The sequence below is a fragment of the Callospermophilus lateralis genome (genome assembly GCF_048772815.1).
Source record: "Callospermophilus lateralis isolate mCalLat2 chromosome 11 unlocalized genomic scaffold, mCalLat2.hap1 SUPER_11_unloc_3, whole genome shotgun sequence".
In the NCBI taxonomy this organism is placed as follows: domain Eukaryota; kingdom Metazoa; phylum Chordata; class Mammalia; order Rodentia; family Sciuridae; genus Callospermophilus; species Callospermophilus lateralis.
Window position 1 is genome coordinate 5,607,474 of NW_027510155.1, and position 22,655 is coordinate 5,630,128.

The window sequence follows — 22,655 nt, forward strand, 5'->3', positions numbered from 1 at the left end:
TTATAAAATTTTTACTGTGCTAATGGCTATCTTAAAATGGTCATGGATCCTAGAAATGCAGACTCACTTTCCTAAAAACCAAATTAGGGCTGCTATATAATTAAGGATTAAGCAATTCAAACAGTTAAGACTTTAGCTAACCACTGGAAAAAGATACAGCAGTAAAATATAATTTTCAGTTTTTCAATCCATTTATATTATATTATGTTACCTTAAATTATATTAAATATATACAGAAGCATATAAATTTATAAGAAATAAAGTACAAACAATCAATAATTTTAAAAAAGTATCAATTTTATCTATGACATTTTTAATTGGGATATGTTAGTCTTACCTCCGAAATGTAATCATCTGCTGTGGTTGAAATCTCACTTTCTGGCTACAACAAAAGTAAAACATGATTACAATTATGACATTTTCCCCTGCTAAATATCATACTTTACAAAAAAAAAAAATTCTGCTTTACTAAGACATTGCTGTTAGTAACAATGATAGAAAATTCACAAAAATACTATTAAAAAACTAGTAAAAATTATCCAAATATTTAAAAATTTCATTTCATTATGAATTATAATGACTTATAATAATGCATATAAAATTTATCACAAAGCATTGTTATAAATACAAAAGTACCAAGAACTTTTACATATATAGTAGATGTCATCTGTTAGCCAAAAGCATCAAAGACACCATTCCTCTAATTCATATAACTCTTTTAAATAAAAGTAAATCCTTAACATGCCATCAGAAAAGTTCAAGTTCTTTAAAAGAATCATCAGTTCTTGATGCTAAAAAGTCAATGACTTTGTCAAGCTTCCCTCAGGTGGATGTTAATGACTTTTCACTGCCACTACTTTCTAGTTAGAGGTAGAATGTTTTAAAATCTGGATGAATACTTACATCAACAGAAAAGATCTGCTCATGCTTAAGCATTTCTTCATTGTTTAGAGTTCTCATTATTGTGGATTCAGGCATCACGGCTGATCCAACACCCTGAGAACTATTTATGAACATCTCCTCACTCTTTGATTGATCAATATTCAAGCCATGAACATCATTTTTACTGCTTGAGGTTTTCTTCTTTTTTGGCTTCTTATGAGGGTTTTGTCCATCCAATCGAGCTCTTCTTTGTCGAAACTGGGCAAGCTACAGGAAAAAAGAATCATTAACATCAATGATAATTTTTCTTTGGGATCACTTTCTTTAAAAGATTAAACTATCACCAAATTAAAACGATGATAATAATATAGATGACTTCACAGTTTCAGAATAACTATTGGATTGAATATTTGGGTTGTAAAGGTTGTAAAACTAGGTACTTGTGAATGAACTTATTAAATATTGAGGGGTAAGAAATGAACATGTCAAGTCTAAAGAAGAGGAAATTAGCTGAGTTAGGGGAATAACTATTCTATAACTAGAATAGGGGAATAGAGGAACTCTCATTCACAGTATAATCTCTAGATTTAAGATAATATGAAAATACACACAAAAACAAGAAACTCCAAACACACTTGTTCTGTTCTACTACTTTATACAAAAGATATTGTCTATAATTATCTTTTATACAGAAAAGATAATTAGCCTATTAGCTATACAAATGCTCACTGCAACCATATTTATAGTGGGAAAAACTTGCAAGTAACTTAAAATTTTAAACAGCAGTGTTTTCTACCCTTTATCATTTGTCTGTCATCATCAGAATTTGTACCAAACCCTAGTCAATGATACATTATCATTTACTTAACATATTTTAAACACTGTATTTTCTTTAAATTTATTTTAAAAGGAGATGTAATCTCTGGCATAAATTGAAAGTTAATATCACTTGTTATTTCTTTTAAGAGATAAGTTGAAAATAAAAGAAATGATAAATCTATTATTGAAATTTTAGTAAGAGGTTGCTGAAGGCTATGAAAAAAAATGGAAAAAATAAAAGACTGTTAAAGAGAGACAAGCATCAAACAGATTTTCATTATCATAAGCAGAAAGAAAACTGAAAAAGGTAAAAACTTTCTTACTATACTATCCAAAGTTTTTTAAGACCTAAAATATTTTCTTACCACCTAAAATCAGAAGTACACATTATATACCAGGTAACACTAGAACTAATTATGGTGAACTTATATTAAAAATGCCAATGCAAACAATTGCTATTAAAGACTTTGTGATATAATACCAGGTATAAAGTAGTATTGTAGCATATCTATTTCTTTTCATGAAAGGAAAATTACACTTCATTTTTTAAAAGATAAGGCAAGTCTCAGGCTCATAGCTTTCAATGATTATATCCAGTATGAATTTAAACATCATTATATTCATAGGCATAGGTAAATTCTGGAAAACTACAACCTTAACAACTTTTGTTTACAATTGGAGTTCAGATTACAGGTATTTTTCCTATTGCTCACTTATATTTTATTTATTTATTCTTAAGAATTTTTTTTGATGGACACAATACCTTTATTTTATTTATTTTTATGTAGTACTGAGGATCAAACCCACAGCCCTGTATATGCTAGGCAAAGGATACATTGCTGAACTATTACTGTAATTTTTTAAATACAGTAAGTTTTCTGATTTTTATATAAAGCAACTACTGACAAAGACTTAAAGTTAATTTGAGCTCCTGAATCACTCTTAAGAGGAGAAAAAAGAAGACCACATGTAAGTTCCTTTCTGCCTTAAAAAGAGGAAATATATGCCTAGAATTACCATAACTATTAACCAGACCACTTACAAAGACAGCAAATAAATTTCTTATTATCTAAAGTACTAAAGCAATCTTGCTAATGTTACTATCAAAATATGTGGCAAATACATTATTTATAAATAACATTTTATACTTAAATTATGTGCTGTAGATGAAGAAAAGCATATAAACAAGCTCTATTCCCTTAATAAAGATATTTAATTCATAAGTCAGAAATAGCTCATGATTATACTTACAGAGTATAAAAATATATCACATTTAACATTTTTCCCAGTTATTTAGTAACTACCCACTGTGTTGAGGAACAGGTGCACGACCAGTTGCCTCTATTTTCACATTATTAAGCTGCTGGAATGTACTTGAACTACTTGGAGCATAGCAGATCATTCTTAAAAATAAACTAACTAGGAATATTGGCAAATACTTTATCTATAAATAGAATCAGAAATCCAGGAGCATTATTTAAAAACATCCCTTAGAGAGAATGCAATGCCAAAAAATAAATACTAATAATGACATTTATAATATTTATACTCAATTTCAGAAACTTCTTGAAATATCACGTTTCTGCATCAGAATATATTTAGTCAGCAAAATTTATCAAGGCAAAGATGAAGATTTTGCTTAAAATTCCAAGTGTTAGATTATATCAATAATTTATATCTAATATTTATTCAAGTGTCAAATATATAACAAAGGAAAAAACATTATTTTTGCATTATAGAAAGAATGACTTAGACCTGGGGATGTGGCTCAGTGGTAGAGTGCTTGCCTAGCAAGCACACAGGGCCCAGGTTCAACCATCAGCACAAAATGAAAGATAGACAAATGAAGAATGGAAAGTTTGATTTAAACAACAACAACAACAACAAAATAACAACAACAACAAACAAAAAACCCTCAAAATACGAATATCTGTTACTAAATGCAAAAAGAAGCACACAGATATGGAATAAAAAGTAGAAATAGTTCCATTATAGTATTTAGAATGAATCACTTCTACAAACATAATTAAAGATACTGTTCTAGGCCTATACTACTCATTATATGAGTCATATTACTTTTTCAGAAAAATTAACCAGAAGGTAAACCCCATGAGGGCAAGGACTTTTTTTTCTCCCTACTTGTATATATTAAAAGCCTAGAGCAATATTAAATAAATATATGTTGAATTTTTTATCTATTTTTTAAAAAGATGTTAGAGTCTGTAAACAAGTCTGGATGGGCACCTGGCATTTTGCCAGAGGGAGTGGTTTGTGAAATAACGCCAGTGAGCCATTAAGTGTGGAGATTCCTGATTGGTTGACTGCTGTATCTAGTTTATGTTAATTAGATAAGCTGTGTGGAATGTATAAATACCGCTCCTGTCCTACAATAAACGGCTCCCATTCCTGCTGTATCAACGTACACAAGTTGGTCGTCATCCTCCGGCTAGTTTGCTGTAGCCGGACTGCGGCAAAAAGAAAGAAAGAGAGAGAGAGAAAGAGAGAGAGAGAGAGAGAGAGAGAGAGAGAGAGAGAGAGAGAGAGAATTTTAATATTTATTTTTTAGTTATCAGCACACAAAACATCTTTGTTTGTATGTGGTGTTGAGGATTGAACCCGGGCCGCGTGCATGCCAGGCGAATGCGCTACCACTTGAGCCACATCCCCAGCCCCTACGTTGAATTTTTTAAAAGGATAATTTATCTTTTATTGAAAAGTCACCACACTAAGCAAGATCATATAAAAGGCATACCTAATTCTACTTTATTAAAATGTTCCATGGTTTCAAAATTAAAATGACCAATTTTCAAATTACTTGAATCACTCTTAAGAGGTGAAAGATAAAAGAATGAGACTAAGTGAATTTCTTTGTTCCTTAAAAAGAGGAAATATATGATTGAAATTACTGTAACTATTAAATAGACCAACTAAAAAAATGGCTAATAAATGAATACGAACATAAAAATAATCCTTCTCACTATAACCTCCCTCCTCCACCAAGAAAACCAAAACAGAACAAAAAGTTTCTCCTAAAAAATAATATCCATAATAGCTTTCTGATAAGACTATTGTTTTATAAAAATGTGAAAGGGATAAGATTGTATCATGTATTCAATTATTTATAGCTATTTAGTTTTATTTTAAATTTGAAAAATGGCAAGCTAGCAGATAAGCAAAAAATCTGAATCAATTAGATAACCATTTGATGCTGAAATAATGCACTTTAAATTACTGAGAAAACATTTATTCTAAAACATGCTGAAAATTCAGACTACAGCCATCTGTCTTTGTCATTTGGAAGCTAATTATAAAAGTGTTAACATATGTAGTCACAGAAATAGTTGCAAGATGTACTGGAAAGATATTATGTTCACATATTTATCTTTCAAAAGTAGACCAGATCACAAGTAAATGTCTTATCTTGACCAGAACATGAATAAACAACTGAATATAAATATATTGAGTTCCTTAAGTTCAATATTTATAATTTTATAAATGATCATTTTCAATAAAACAATACATTTTCAAAATGTTATATATAAAAACATGCCAAGTTTTTATAATGTTCCTTCAAAAATAAATGACTAATTGAAGTCTGTTTAGGTTTTTGTGTGTACATTGACTATTTACTACATGCCAGGCACTGTGATAGACATCAGTGAAACACATGGCCCCAAAAGTAGAACTTCACAGTATAATGCCAAACTCTATTATTAAATGGAGTGAGAAATAAGGGTTACAGCAATTTCTTAAGCCTGGCAATCGTTCATATATACATATATGGACAGCGAGAAGAGAGAGAAGAGGTGTATTGTGTTATAGGAAACTGTATTGTCCTGATTTTCTTTAAAAAGGACTTCCAAAAGAGATGTGTTGTAGTTTTATGCCTGGAAAGCATAAAAATTGGATTTATGTCTGGTTGTAAGTATATAGTTCAGTTATTTAACAAATATTTATTGACTGCCTATCATGAGCTATGACAGGGCATGTAGTGATAAATAACACATATGAACTCTCATGAATTGCAATCCAGTAAGAAAGATAATATTAAACAAAAAGAAATATGTACATTCAAGTTATAAAAAGTGCTTTGAAGAGAAAGTATATGCATTAAAGACAGCATACAATGGAAATTCAATTTGTGGAACTGTGGGGAGAGGTCAGAAAATATCTTACTGAGACAAAAATGTAGAAGCTGATATATAAAAATCAATTTGTTAGGGGCTGGGGTTGTGGTTCAGCAGTATAGCGCTCACCTAGCACATGCGAGGCCCTCAGGACCCATAAAAGTATATAAACAAAATTAATGTATTGTGTAGAAATAAAAAAATATTTTAAAAAACAATGTTACCTGATCAATATTATAATCAGTGGCAAAACAAAACAGAACTAGAGTATCTGACTCCAAATCCAACCTTTCATTATACTAATTTGCTTTCTATGTATTTTTAGGTCCTTTTTCATTGTATTTCACAATCCTAGAACATTAATTTTAAAGCATTAACAAATGAAATTGCCAAACTGACAAGTGTTTTTTAATGAGAGGAAAAACAAACGTGAAAATGCACATACCTCAAAGAGAATGTTACAAAAATATGTAATCTGGTAATCTCTATAGTATTTAAAAATAACTATAAAAAGTGATTTTTATGTTTTTCCTGTAGAAAATGGAAGAAATCCAAAATAATTCTAATTATGGTGACTATTTGTTCTTTGCAGGGCTGTCATTAAGCCTTTTTAATATTTCTTTATGGATGATAAACAAGAAGCTATATAAACTACCACAGAAAAACTTTGGTGGCCTAACCATGGAAACAAAAAGATTATAACGACTAACCTAAAAACCAGCTGAAGAAGGGCAAATGAGAGCAAAGATAAAAGCAACATTTTAGGATGCTCTGAATCATATTTTCCAAAATAACAAAAAGGTACAAACCAGGCCTAGTAGAATGCCTGTAGTCCCAGCTATTTGAGAGGATGAGGCAGAAGGACCTCTTGAATGTAAGAGTTTGTGGTCAGCCTCAGAATTAGCAAGACACACTCCCCATTCAAAAAAAAAAGTGTAAGAAAAAAATAGTGCTAAATAAAACTAAGGAAATCAAGAATGGAAAAGACCATAAGACTTTAAATCATTGAGCAACCAAACCTATTTATAGCCTATAATCTCATTCAATTCGATCACCTTCATGTTTAAAAAGAAAACAGATTCTTTAGCTTAAGGAATCATCTTAATTTTGTGCACTTCATGGCCTGGGTATACAGACAACCCAAATATTTCTTGAATTTCAAAACAATATGGACTACATATAATATAGTGCTGAGCTGTCATATAGTACTAGCTATGTGACAGTGGACAAGCCACTTTACATCAGGAGAATTCAGTTTCTTCAACTGTATAATGAAGAGATGCATTAGAAGGATCATTTAAAATTTCCTCCAGGTCTTGAGGTTTTTTGAGAAAAATTTTCAATTATTTCCTTTCCTTTCTCCTTTCTTTACCTGCAATTCTAAGGAAACCAGCATTTTACTTATGAAAATTTCTAAACTGTTGCTTGAAAATACAAGTCAACAAAAAAGTATATAGCTATTACTAAACAATCCCAACTGAAAAATGGTATAGGATACAGAGAAAGTGGAATGATTCAGTGTTCAGAATGAATCACATCTAAGTACATAAAATTACCAAAACATTATTTTATTCTCATGTTATTAAGTATCATTCAGAACAAATTACTAGAAAGTTCCATAAAGGAGGGGATTTTTAATAAAAATCAATCATTATACACTCGAGGTCTAGAAGAGTGACTGCATATAAGCTCTGAATAATTGCTGAATTTTTAAAAACTGATTTTTTTGTGAAAGAGGCACCTCTAGGCATTAATTATAGGCATTATTTCTCAGAACTTCAGAACTCCTACATAGTTTCTTTAACCAAAAACAAACAAACAAACAAACAAACAAAAACCCTAAAATGATATATTCAGGTTCATGGCTACACATGGCTATAATTACTTAATGCAATGTAATGTTATGCAGCTGTCAAAAAATATTTTCAAAAAATTCTAATGTGGGAAAATGTTCTCAGTATAAAGCTGGGTAAAATAAGAGCACAAAACTGCATAAAATGAATCAAGTGGAGTGTTTAAATATATTTGTGCATATAAACAAACTATTAAAAATTAAAACAAATTATTAAAAATAATTACTTGTAGATTATGAGACTACAGGTAATTTTTTCCTTCTTTGAAAGATCTTTACTGCCTTCTACCCCTACATATCTTTAAGGAATATTCACTGATAATATTATCATGGCTCCATATGTTACTATAAGTATTTTTTATGGTGTCTATGTTTTCCATTTACATCTGCTTATTTTATACATATAGATGCATGTAAGTATATATGCATACACAGAGAGATCTCTGTATCTAATATGCACAAATAAACATATACAACAAAAAATTTAGGTCATGAAACAATCTTTTTAGTTTCTTCTATGAATCAATACAGTGATATTATCACTAGAATAACAAGACAGAGTGAGGAACAAAGTGATAAATGCTAAAGCAGTGGTACAGTTTCATATTGGAGTCTCATTTTATTTTACTATCACATTGGTTCCTATGTTTATGATGAAAACCAAGAGTGTTTTCTTTTTAGCCTGAAGTCAACTGAATCCAGTACTCCTGGCTCTAGAGCAATCCAAATCAATGTGAGAGTTTCATTTCAGATGCTTGATAGAAAATGTCTAGCAAGAATATCATTTACAATTGCTGCTTGGGATCGTGTACACAGTCTTTGTATGCTTATGTCTCAGGCTGTCTTCTCCCACCACTGCCATTCCACCACCAATAATAACTATTTTCTTAAAGAATAATAAAACTATATACCTACTAGAAATCACATCCAAAAGAGTATTATTCAGATACCACTTACCTCTGCTTCATTTCACTGTCATGCAGGTTATTTTATTATTTATTAGGTTTTAAGTCTAGGTTATAAGTGATTCCTTCTGGTAAGCATATAGTTTTGGCAGGAAATATTAACTCAAAAATACAAGAACTGGGCTGGGGTTGGCTCAGTGGTAGAGCACTTGCCTTGCACGTGTGAGGCACTGGGTTTAATCCTCAGCATCAGAGGAAATAAATAAAGATATTATGTTCATCTACAACTAAAAAAAAAAAATAGAAAAAAAATAAAAGAATTGCTACCTCTGTTCAGTTCAGTGATCCATGTTAATGGTCAATGGGTATCCAGTGTTCATCAATAGTTCCCAGGGATGTCTGTTTGATGATTTATATAATGAAACCATGTAGACAGTATTAACAAATACAAGTTTTGCTTTTTTCATTTTTTTTAATTTTTTAGTTGTAGATAAACACAAATCCCATTTTATTAAGTTATTTTTATATGGTGCTGAGGACTAAACACGGTGCCTCATACCTGCTAGCCAATTGCTGTACTACTGAGCTACAACCCCAGCCTCACCAGGTTGCTTTTGATTTCACTCCCTCTTTCTACCTCATTTTCAAGGACACTCTCTAGTACTCAAGGACTAAGGGAACACAGGATTCATGATTTCTATCCAACTCTAAACCCTTGGCACTTGCAGACAAAACCTAACACAGTAGAAGTATTTGTAACAGTAACAAAACTGGAAATGACCTAAATGCTCACTGATGAGAATGGACACTGAGATAAATTTCTATAATGGAATACTATCGCAGGAGTGAAAATGCTCTAATGATATTGAACAAAAGGAAAATCACTGAAGACTTCACATAATGACACCACTAAGTTCAAAAACAAAAAACTAAGTATAGTTTATGTACACATATGAGGTATAAAAAGCAAGGTGATGATAAATTCAGAACTATAGTTAGCTCAGTTGCTAGGGGTGGAATTAGATAAAGATTTTAATGCATTGGTACATGAATGTTTTTAATCTAAGTGATAGGTGTAGAGGTCTTTTTTTCACTTGTTTTAATATTATATATATATTTACCATGCATTCTTCTGTAGGTGAAATACTGAAGTACTTTTAAAGTATGTAGAACTTCCTTCTGAGGGAACTGGCCAGTACTTACAACTTCTACCATCCATGACATCTGTTTTCACCCTCTTTTGATAAGAGGAGTGAATCAATTAGATTCTTCTCTTGAAAGTAGGGAACAAGGAAGTAGCAGAGCTGTCCAGAAAGGTTATAGAGAAGAGATAGCTTGTATGAAGGATTCTAAAATTAGTGCATAATTTGATCCTCATGTAATTACAGCCACACCACTAAAATGACCTCTAAATTACAGTACACATGATCATCCTACAAGATAAATTGCAGCCCAAGACACTTTTCTCTATATCCAATACAGCCAGTTTTCCTTCTGGCATTAAATAATCCTTACAGAAGCACACCAAGTAAAGTACCTGGCTTATAAGAAATCATAATATATAATCACTCAAGTATTGCAAAATCATGCAAAGTGGCTCTATCAATGGGTTTTAAACTTTTCTGCTCTTTGAAAATCTTTTTAAAATAGTGAGACTTTCTGATTTTGGCATGGGGTGTGTTCTAAACAGTAAAAAGAATTTTTAAAAAGCTTACCAGGAGCTTTGAGTGTACAGCAAAATTTGGGAACCACCAGATAGTGGTTTATTTTATGAGATTTGCTTCCACTGTTTATATATTGGGTTTTTTTTTGCCTTTTAAAAAAAAAATTTAAAAATGTATTTAATGGGAAACCATTCCACTATATAGCATAGGTTTGGAAATTCATCCTATAATTTTTGTTCATACACAAACTGATGTGTAAATAAAGGAAGTTAATATACAAAAAATATGTAAATGAGATAAGAAATGGTGGCAAGAATGGCATCAATTTCCCATGGCTTTTCAGATTCTCCGAGGCCCTACTACACTTCTCCGTCCTTCCTCTGAAATCTCTGCATTTTTACAACAACCCTCTCTTACCTCATCTTAACTAATCTTAGTTTTTGTTTTGAAACAAAGAAGTTCTACCAGAATTAGACTATTTATATTCAGCGATCTTAATCAAATCAATACTTCATTTAAAAGAAATGATAGTTTTATTGCTTCATTTGTACAACAGTAAAACATACCTACCACCTGGTGGCAGCATACCTACCTAAAAATTATAAATTATTTGGAAAGAACCCTTTCAGAGGTTAAGATATAACAAACTTAAAAAAAAAGTTTTCTGCTATATTTAGGTTAAAATTCATACTACTTTTAAGTGATACATACAGCCCCTCATTATATGATCCCAGCATATTTCTCTACTCTAGTTTTCTGCTATATAGCTTTAATCTTCTAAATTCCAACATGACAATGATTTTAAGAATGGCTAATAATTCTTTAAGACTTTTTACAGCCTGACAAAATTCTAAAGTATTTTATACTAAAAGGCTAAATCTTCACATCAACCCCAGTACCAACATTTACAGATGAGTTACTGAGTTACAGAGAGGTTAAGTATAACTTTATAAAGACATATAGCCACTAAATGACAAAGTCACACTTGATCCCAGACAATCTGGGTTAGCCACTATAGGTTATACTTTTCTCCACAAAATTTTTGAAAAATTCCACTCAGATGTCTCATAAGGAACTTCTAATACAAAATATCCTAAACTGATTTCCCAATCTTGCCTGAAGTCAACAACTGAAACTGTTCTTCTTTTTCTCTTAGTGATAACACCAACCTTCTATCCATGTTCTCTCCTTTACCAACCAATCACATTCTGATTTTATCCTCTCTATATTTCTTGATTATCCCCCACACTTTCACTCCTATTTCACTGTCTCAATTGTAGTTCAACAGCCTCTAAATAGTTTTACCCTCAAGTCTATCCTCCATACAGCTGCAAAATGGAACAATCTGAAACTCAATCTTTTTAAGTATCAGTTAAAAATAATTTTTTAAATGCAAGAATTTAAATGAATGAATGTATATGTAACCATATTACTCCTTGTCTTAAAACCCATCAACATATCCCACAACCTTCAGGATAGAAATCTCCTTAACATGAAATTCAAGACCCTCAGGATAGAGCCCAGACCTACCTTCTTTAGCTTCATCTCTTGCCCTATCTTGCTTATACCTTTATACTCCAATAATACCAAGCTCTTGTACAACTTCCCCCAAGGAAGTCAAACTGTTCCACACCTCGGTGCTTTACTCTTCCTGTCTCATTTTCCTGAAGTTTCTACCCACACCTCTCTCCTTTTTCACCAAGTTTTTCTCAAAACTTCAAGGCTTCATTCAGAGTTTATCCATGCAAGAAGCCTTCTCTAACTGCCAAATGGAATCAGATATTCCTCCCTTGTGTTTTTCATAGAGCCAGAATATTACACTCCTAAATTTATAAATATCTGTTTATGTTTCTGCCTACTACTAACTAAATGAAGCTTGTATTTAGCAGATTCCATGTCTTTCACATTCTACAGTCTAGCACAAGATATAACAAGCAGTAAGTGCACAAATGTATTTATCAAATGAGTAAATAAATGATTATCTGCACTTCACTTACTGTATTGTGGTTGACTTTCTACTCTATTAGAATGTGAAAATATTAGGCGCAGGCCTGTGGGTTTTTTATCTCTGAATCTACACCAACTTGCATGGAGGTCAAATAAATATTAAATAGATTAATAAGACTGAAAATACCTGAGTAACAAAATGAAAGGAACATTTTAAGATCAAGACAGTGACAATGTACAGAATCAACTTGAGAAAATTAACAGAGTCAAAAAAAAAAAAGCACATAAAAGGTGAGTTAGGCCTGATTTTTTTAGGGTGTGAGATAGGAATAGAATGAAGCAGATTTTGAATTTAAAAAAAAAATTAGGTTTGGGATTTGGCTATGAGTATAAAAAAATAATCCCATAATGTTCAAAGGATTTTTCAACCAAGATGCATCCCGAAATAGATACTACTGTGCATAGAAAATATGATGGTGCGTGAGACAGAGAAAACTTAGAACATTAAAACAATTTAAATTCATATCCTAGGAAAAAAATAAGTATAGACTCTTCTTTCATAAAATTAAAATCTTGAGGCCTATATAAAATATTATTTCATCCTTTTAATTTACAAAAAAATAAATATCATATTCAAAAATATATCTCAAATTAAACTTTTTCTGTCAAACTTTATTTTAAAAATTGGTAATGGTTGTTTGAAGCAGAAAAATGAAAGTCATTAGAAATACTCAGACATGTAGTTCACTAAAAATGAATTTATGCAAGTCAAAAGTAAACATTAGTTTGACAAATATAAAAGATATCACACCAAAAATATTTATCTATTAGTAGAAAATAGAATTTCTGTGACTTTTAGCTAAAACCCATTATTTCATTTAAAAAATGTCCTCCTAGTGCACATTTGTTATTGCAGTTTTTACAACTTTTCTAATAACTTGATCTTTAGAGCATCTACTAATTTATTCAACTTTCAAGGAATCAACATATACACATGCACTCAATAAAATATCAATGATGCGGGAAGTTAACTGAGATCATTGACCACACCAATGGCAACAACCCCCATATCTCCCTCACACACTTTTCACACATTAAATTTGATTCTTGAACTAGTATTTTATTTATAATTGGTTCCTTTTTCTATCTTCCCTGGGAAAACAACTAGTAAAGAAAGACCGACTTGAATAAAACTGAGACCTCTGAGGAATAAATAAAACCTAATTACTGAGCCCCCACAATGAACAATCATTAGAAAACAACAAGGAATTTTATAGTATATGCAATATCAAGAAATAGAAGGCCTAGCATGCATGAGCCTCTGGGCTCAATCCCAGGATTGCTGAGGGGCTAGGGAGTGGCTAGAGAAAGAAACTGTAGATCTTGTTAGTTTTTCAGAAATCTGTAAGTCAGAAAATCTAATCAATCAATACAATTTATAAAGTCAAATTTTTAAATAGGACTTTGTATAATATATAGAGTAGTTCTGAATCATCAAAATAACTTGAGGCTCTAAAAAATGATCTCTAAAAGGGGAAACACATCAACACACACACAAAAATCTTATAATTACACAAAAAAATTTAGATTACATAAAAATCAGAGCAAACAGTAACCCAAAAGAGGAAAGCAACTGCGAACAAGCATTACATTGTTCGTGTAAGATAAAGGAATTTTACATAGAATAAAAGAATATAGATTTAAATAAATAACCTAGGCAAAACTACTCCTGGAACAATGCTAAATTTATGAATAGTCTTAACGTTTATCACGTTTGAACAGTGTAAAACCCATTAACAAATTAACCAAGCTTTAGGAGGTGTACCTAAATGGGCATTAAATATCCTAAGTTCTATTTTGGTGAAAACTACCACAAAAAGTAAAAGGGGAGTCAATATGATAATAAAAATCCTTTCTACTAGGTAGAATACATACACATGTCTATTGTGTTCACACAGAAAAATGACACGGCTTTTTGTTATGGAAGACTAAGTCATTTTTCCCCCAAAACTGATATGTATTGGTAATGATCAAGTCAAAAGGCCAACAGGTGCCCATTTGACCAGCTAGTCAAGGAATGGAATGACTCACTGCACCACAAAAAAACTCAAACTTCACCATCACGCTGTAATCAACTCACCAACAGCTTATTCAAAGGAAGTACCAGTTGAAATTTTGGTGAGCCAAACAAGCTTTTAAAAAAAAAAAAAACGAGATGGAAGATATCCCACTGGAAATGTGTATTTCTGTCTGCTCCTCTCTTGTACATGATCATACATGCTCTCTCGCTTGATGATATATATATATATATATATATATATATATATATATTAATAATAATAATATGTAAAACAAATTCCTAACAACCAAATTACAAGAAAGGTTAAAGGACTTGAATAGTCTGAAGATCTACAAATGGCCAAAAAGCATACAAAAAAGACACTCAGTGTCATTAGTCATCAAGAAAACAAGAATTAAAACCACAGTGGGAAATCCCTTTATGCCCACTAGAATGGCTATGATTTTAAAAAAAGAAAACAAATTTGTTGAGATACAGAGAAACTAGAATTATCATGCATTATCAGTGGGTATGTAAAATGAAATGGTACAGTAAAATGGTAAAGCCACTATGGTAAGCAATTTGGAGATTCTTCAAAATGTTAAATGGAATTACTATAAGACCCAGAATTCTTAATCCTAAATATATGCCCAGAAGAAATGAAAACAGGTATTCAAATGCTTGTATACAAATGTTCAAAGCAGCACTATTCACAATAGACAATACATAGAAACAATCTAAATGCCGATCAATGGATTAAAGTGTGAACACATTGCTGTATATACACACACTGGAATATTATTCAGTCATAAAAGGGAATGAGGCATGAACACATGCTACACCATGGCTGAACCTCAAAACATTACACTAAGTGAAAACAGCCAAACATGTAAGCACCACTACATGTGGCCCTTTTATTTATTATTTTGAGACAGGGTCTCACTACATGGCCTAGGGTCTCACTAAATTGCTGAGACTGGCCTAGAACTTGTGATCTTCCTTCCTCAGTCTCCTGAATCTCTGGATTACAGGCATGCATCACCATGCCTGGCTCCCAATTAAACGGATGCTAACCAATTAAATAGAATGCCTAATTTTAATTTTATAAAAATCTTACTAAGAAATAAAAATAATGTCCCTTATCACTAATGTTTCACAATTTACCAGAACTTTTTTCTATTTGTCATATTAGAAGAAATTAATTCACATTTCAATCATCAGCAGCCTAAATTAAATGTTTAATAGTCATAGTTTAGCTCTTTCTACAAACCTTTTTATTTAACAAAAATAAGAAATGTTTTTGTTTGAAAAATTTTTGTCCCACCCTTGTCATAGTCCAATCCTTTGGATAATTCTATCTTTTTTGTTTCCTCGTTGCTGTGGGTTATCATTCAGTAAGGATGTCTGTGGTGTTCTGTCAATAAAACTGAAAAGTGAAAAGAGAAAGTAAAATAAAAGACAAATCCAAGGGACTAGATGAGAACAGGAGTGGGATAAAAATTGTTCTCAAACAAAATTATCTCTTCATTGGATTTTACTGATGCTCTGTTTTCCTGCCTTAGAGAAATTTCTTTAACATACATTTCAAGAAGCCTGTCATGTCTATTCTTTCCTCTCAACACCATGATTTCTTTTATTTCAGCAAAGCCCAGAAGTCATGAATTAGTTTTAAATCACAGGAACGCACCAGTCTCTGATGGAGGCATCAAATTGCTATATCCAGAAAAAGCTTAAAAAATTGTACGTTGTAAAACTGTTATCAAATGTAACTTTGAAAATTAAGTAAGCCCTGTCACAAGTATAGAAAACTAGAAAGTTTAAAAGAAATCAGAGAGGGAGAATGGCTTTCTTCACTGTGGAGCAGAATATCTGAAAATGCAAAGAACAATTTTATACCATAACTAGCTTGCCTATCAGAGCAGCACAGTAATTGAAAAATCCTATCAATAACCTAATAAGAGAGCTTACACAGAACATTGTACACAACACTGGCATTACTCTACAAACTAAAAATGCTTGTTAAACAACAACAACAAAAAAAACTCATATAATTCCAAGTTACTGAATGTAGTAAAAATTTTAATTATTCAATAAATAATGACAATTATATAAAATTCTATAGAAGTATAATACTTTGGTTTTGTTGAATTCTAATACATTTGAAGAACTTTTTAAAAATATAGCAAAAGTGATTTATAGGACTAATTTCATTCTAAATACACAACTGTCCTTTAATTTTGTTCACTAATAATTAACTACTTTATTTATATAATCATAAATAATTTACTTGGAAAAAATGAAGTCATTTAAAATGGAGTTGAAATAGTTTGGTTGATTCACTGCAAGGATAGCCTATGTGGGGCCATCTCTGTCAGGAACTTGTAAATGAGGTCAAGCCCAGCTCTGAAAATATTTAATAATGTAGTTAACATCTCCAAGTATTGAGCTTCTTGCAACATCAATACTGAGGAGATAGTTGAGGACCCAACAGCAAACCAAAGAACTACCTAGCATCATAAAAACTGAATTGCTGCTAAATCATTTCTACTAAGTTCCGTCAGCCCTTCATTCTTACAAATCATTCCATTAACCTCAGTTTCTGGGTTCCTTTGTTACAACAAATCTAAGGCAGCAAGTTAGGGAAAAAGGCAAATGAGAAAATACAAAGCTGGACAAGCAAGTTCATAGGAAAAACCAAAAAACTGACAGCAAGGAAAATGGATAAGAATGACAAAAACAAAAAGGCGATCCATAAATGTCCAATAATATAGAATTCTGACTACATAATACAAGTGGTACTGGAGTAAAAATTAGAGTTCCAGGACTACACTAATGTAGGAGACCTAGTTATTTTGCATTTCATATTCTTGTTCTGTATGAGAGTCATACAACATTAACCTGTTTATCATACTGCATGTAATATCTTTTTCTTAAAAATGATACCTGGGGCTGGGATGTAGCTCAGTGGCAAAGCGTCTGCCTTGCATTTGCAAAGCCCTGGGTTCGACCCCCAGTTCCAAAAAAGACAAAAAAAAAAAAAAAAGAACCCCACCAAACAAAAAAAAAAAGAAAAAAGAAAAAAAAATGATACCTGAATATTGTGCCTGATCATAAAAGAATAATGTTGTAGAGAATTTGTAAAATAAAGTATAAAAAAATTAAAATACCTATAACCCACTACCCAGAGATAACCACAACTGACATCTTGGTGCATGTTTTTTCAGATGTCTTCATATATAAATACTTACACATACCTTTTTTTTTTAACCTGACATTTTCTGTGGGCATTTTCCCAACTTGAAAAGTGTTTGTAGAATTATTTTAATGGCTACATAAAATAATTCATTCTCCTATTACTGCAGATTTGGGTTAATATAAAATACTTTACAAAGTACACTTCTATACTGTAGGGGTTGGGGTTGTGGCTCAATGATGGAGCACTTGTCTAGCAACATGTGCGGCTCTGGTTTCAATCCTCAGCACCACATAAAAATAAATAAATAAAATAAAGGTACTGTGTCCATTTACAACTAAAAAAATTTTTTTAAATTATACTATATAGGAAAGGTAGCAGAATACAACAGTTACTATTATGGTATTATGTAAAAATGTGGATGTGTAACCGATGTGATTCTGCAATCTTTGTAATGTTTTGAATAACCAATAAAAAAATAAAATAAAAAAAAAGAAAATGTAAAAAAAAAATTACACTATACTGTATACATGAGAATTTTAAAATGATCATTTATTATAAGGTCTTGAAAAAGGAAATTTAGAGAAATCTAGAGAGAAAGAAACAGAAGACCAATTACCAAGAAAAAAATTAAAAATTTGTATGTTGTAAAAGTGTTATCAAATGTTAACACTTAAGTCTTATGAATAAATGAGATACTTGGAGAACCAAGTCTCTGAATAAATTTTGGGAAATGATCATTTTAGGTGGTTTCTGATACCAGCAATAAGAGACTTCTAATTAAGAAAATTCTGGGTTACTCTTATTAAATTCCAACCTAGCTGGTAACACCACACTTATTAAGAACTTATTCTGTCAATCTGCTCATTCATTCAAGAAGCAAATGTCAGGGACTGCCCTGTGCATGAGCTAAGCCCCTCTAAAAGCCTTGAATAAAGGGGATATTGGACTGGCAACATACGCCACATCATGTGTTATACCAAGCAAGTGGCCTTTACCCCCACTCATCAAGGAAGAGCCTCAGCTCTGGGCTTGAGCAGTACCCAACAGGATTGGGCAACCCCTGCTGAAACACTATCCCCTGCCTTATTGGGGTGGAACATTCTATTAAATGTCTTTTCCCTAATAAACAGAGGGGTTCCAAGTGCACTCGCTCTCTTGCCCCCTTGCCTTCCAGCGTGGAAGAGGACCCTTGAGGTGGCAGAGCAGGCCCACCCTCCACCTGAGAAACTGGTGTCCATGGGTTGCATGATTCTTCGCTGTTTCCTTACTTTAATGTTGCAGCCAGCTCTTTTGACCAGCTCATCTTGCCAGCATGCACAGCTGGAGAGAAGCAAACACTTATTGAATATCTGCTATTTGAAAAGCACTATGCTAGGTTGCATTTAATTGATATTGAGAGTTTTCCTTATAAAATATTCTAGAAAACGAGTCAGTAGCATTTAAAATATTTTAACAAAATGTTGTGTGGGGGGGTAAGATCCAAATCCAACCTCTCACTGTACTTATTACCCAGGAGCATCTGTCTCTCCTACTTTGGAAAGCAGAGACTGTTGCCATTTCTCTATTTCCACCTCTTGATCTAAGTTTGCTGATTATGTGTCTGTTCAAAGTTAACTATGTTTAGTAGAACTGCTTTATAAATTTTGTTTGGTGTTGGGGACTAAACTTAGGAACTTGTGTTCTACCATTGAGCTATATCCTAGCCCAAGAATAACTATATTTATAATAGTTTTTCAATCCCATTCTAAAAGCACATGTTTATACAAATGAAATAATGTACATACTTTGTTTAGTTTTGTTTTTGCAGTAGTGGAGATAAAGGGCAGTAGTGCTCTACCTTTGAGCTATAATGTAAGCTCCCCCCCTTTTTTCCCCCTCAGACAGGATCTTGCCTCAGCCTCCTGAGTAGCTGGGATTACAGGTGTATACCTCTGCAACATCTAAACTATTTTTGATAATGTTGTTTTCACTCTATTTACCATGTCCCTCTCAGCCTTAATCCTTTTAATGATTGTATAATATTTCATTGCACTTAGATGGCTGAGGAATCATGACCTCAGTAAAGTATTTTATACCAGATAGCTAATGTTACAGCAAACATATGTTGCCTTAAAGGCCTCAAGGATCTCTTACTGGAAACTGGGTTCATTTCTAGGGGAAAATAAACTACAATAAAAATTAACTTAAAAAGATTTTTACCCCATAGGTAGACTTTTGAAAGATAAAGAAACATATACATAAAGAAATCAAAATTCTACTTTGCCAAATCTACTTAGAGCAAGCAATTTAATTATTATGAAATGTGACTGTTCAAAGTTAACTATGTTTAGTAGAACTGCTTTACATACATTTAAGAAAGATATATTTGGTAGAAGGCAGTAAACATTCTTAGGTAACAAATAAAATATCTAACCAGAATTTCCATGCTTTTGAAAAGGTACACAAAATTACTTTCAATTCCTTAGATGCAGAGTGTTTGCTTAGTCCCTTGCTTAGTCCCTTGGGTTGCACAACTGTAAGCAATTTTGGGCTTCTGAAAATGCCAATGTTCCTTCATTTATATATCCTAGAGTAAAAAACAAAATCTACCTGTTTACATACAAGCATTTAAGTCTTAACATTAAAAGGGGGAGATTATAAAAAAGTCAATTATATTTTAGAAATACGAAGCTGGTTAACCTACACATTCCTTTAACACACTTCTGATGAACATCTACTACTGCATCTCTGCAGTAAGGCCTTTCTTTCATTGATTACTGAAATCATTGACCTGGTTTCCTTTGTTTATGTGGAAGAATGAAGAAAGGAAGGAAGAGAGGAAAAATAATTAATTGTGTTTCAAGTATGATTGTTATCCATTAGCTCTAAAAAGAATATCACCTATAAAAAGTAACTCATTGTAGGGAGGAAGGGGGCCTTTCAGGCAAGCCTAAAGAGCTTCTCAAATACGTAATTTAAAAAAAAAATGCTATTCAATTTATATTTTGTCTACGTTAAATTTTTCATGATGCCCCAAGAAGGATATCTATGCATAATACAATTTTGTAATGTTTGCGTTACAATTTCCATACATATACACACGCACACACACATAAATTCAGAACTTCACTACACACACACACACACACACACACACGTAAAAAAAATTATTTAAAGCAGAAATTCTAATGCTTTGTTCTGTGGAATCTTTCTATCTTCAGAACTTCCAATCCACAGGATACAAAACCAACTGCCATGACAAAGACCTCCTAACAGGAACGTACAAAGACACGCTTTTAAAAACGTCCCTAAAGCCAAGTTCACAGCTGGCACTTGTGGCACACTCAGGCCACTGCTGAGGCAGCTGTCACAGGCCAATCTCACACACGTCCTCGAGTACCAGCGTGCCACCTAAGGAAGACAAGCTGATGATCAGCGCACAAATTCCCCACTGAATAAAAGGAAAGCTCTAAATCCCCGCCCTGGAAAACACAATGCCTGCACCACCCATAAAACTCTCTTTAAAAGTGAAGGGCTGAAGGTTTAAAGGCTATTAATTACCACCTAATTATCAATACGGTTTAAAGAAAAGAGAGAGAGAGGTGTTTTATTGGGCAGTAGTGAGAAAAGAGCCACACCATTCAGTCACCATCGAAGTCTCATCAGCTAGGTAGCAGCACCGGGCTTTACATGTCCTAGGAAAAGGGACAGGAGGGAGGGGAGGAAACCCAGACCCTGCAGTACCTCCCTCCGAGGGCAGCACACCCGGCTGCCCCAGGCCTCCTCCCACCCTTTCCCGGCCACCGCCTCCCACCTCTGGCCCGGCGGTCCCCGGCTCTCCTACCTTCGCTTTACCAGCTTCTATCTTTCTCCTTCTTTCTTCATCCTCCATGACTTCTGCGGGGTAGGCAGGGAAAGAACACGGAGGGGGTTGGGGGTAGAAAGGAAAAATCGGTTCAGACCAAGGTGGGACGGCTAGCTCCGCGACCCAGGCCGCAGGGCCTGGCCGGGAGCTGCCTCCCCCATGGAACAAAACCAGTCAGTCGCTGCAATCCCTGGCGAATTGTCCTCATCCACACGAGTACAGCAGTCGCCACCGCCATCTTCATCTCCACGTAAACACAGAGTGAGGCGGGAGTCAAGACACGTCACAGCGTGCAGGCGCCTGGAACTCCAAGTAGCCTGGCAGGTGCGCCCGCGGCCCCGCCCCGCCGGTCTCTCGGGCCGAATGTTCTAACCCAGTCCTCAGCACGTGCTCTGGGGCTCCAGCCTGCCCAAGGACCCCCACTGTGCAGGGGATTCAGTGCTTCCAGAACACTGTGGTTTTCCAAATTACACAAATAACAGGTGCTTCTTGGGGCAATTGGCGAAGACTCCTGAAAAACCCCATGGGAAAGATGGGAGGGAGGAAGGCGCGGGATGCTAGCCTTCAACCTAGACTGAGTCCCCCTGGACTCAAAGAATTGGGGGGAAACAGCTCCGTTACTTCCTTAGCCTGAGAGCCCCGCCCTTTTTCCCCCACACTGGTTCCTGCCCAATTTCGGATTCATCCTTCAAGGCCCACCCCAAGCACCGCCCCCAGATCGCTCTGATGTCTTTGTTCTTTGCAGGGTGACTGGGACGTGTCCAGTCAAACTTTACTCCCCTCGCACACCTCTTAGGGGCGTCGGTTCATCAACAGTGTTCTGAAAGAAGCCTGAACTTTGAAAAATAGGCAGGAAACAAAGCCGATCTATATTAACTTTCTAGCTTTAATGACTTAAAACAAGTTACCTATCATGTCTGACCTTACCTGAAATTTTTGGAAGGGTTGTTGGTGTACTTGACTGCCCCTGGTATGGTAAAACATCTGACTTAATGTCAGTTTTTTTTTTTTCTCTCTCCTTGTAGTTTCTTCATTTACTCTGCATGTTTTTAAATAATACTCCAGGACTCCCAGTTTCTTGACGGCAGAGACTTATCCTGAGTCATTTCATTATTACTGAAATGATGAGCCTGCTGCTTTGCATGCAAGAGACACTTGTTGGCTTGAAATGAAACGTGTTTATGAATTGATCATTACTCTTCACCTGATCCCTTAATCCTTCTGTTTTTCTCTGTACTCTCCAATCCTCAAATCCATTCCTAGGGTGATCTACACATTGCATTGTCTCAGGTTGATAGTTTCTCCTTTTTTGAATCATGAGTTCAATCATAGAAGTAGTGTGGAGTGAAATTTGGATTTA

At 33.6% G+C, this 22,655-nt stretch overlaps 1 protein-coding gene across 1 annotated transcript in view; it reads right to left on the reverse strand.

Annotated features, from left to right (window-relative positions):
- LOC143385979 (A-kinase anchor protein 9-like) overlaps positions 1 to 21,322 on the reverse strand; it is a 105,060-nt gene extending 83,738 nt beyond the window's left edge. Inside the window, 3 exon segments of the mRNA XM_077107908.1 lie at positions 338 to 382; positions 904 to 1,149; positions 21,080 to 21,322. Of these exon segments, the coding sequence (XP_076964023.1) occupies positions 338 to 382; positions 904 to 1,149; positions 21,080 to 21,322 (534 nt within the window).
- Between the last annotated feature and the right edge of the window lie 1,333 nt (positions 21,323 to 22,655).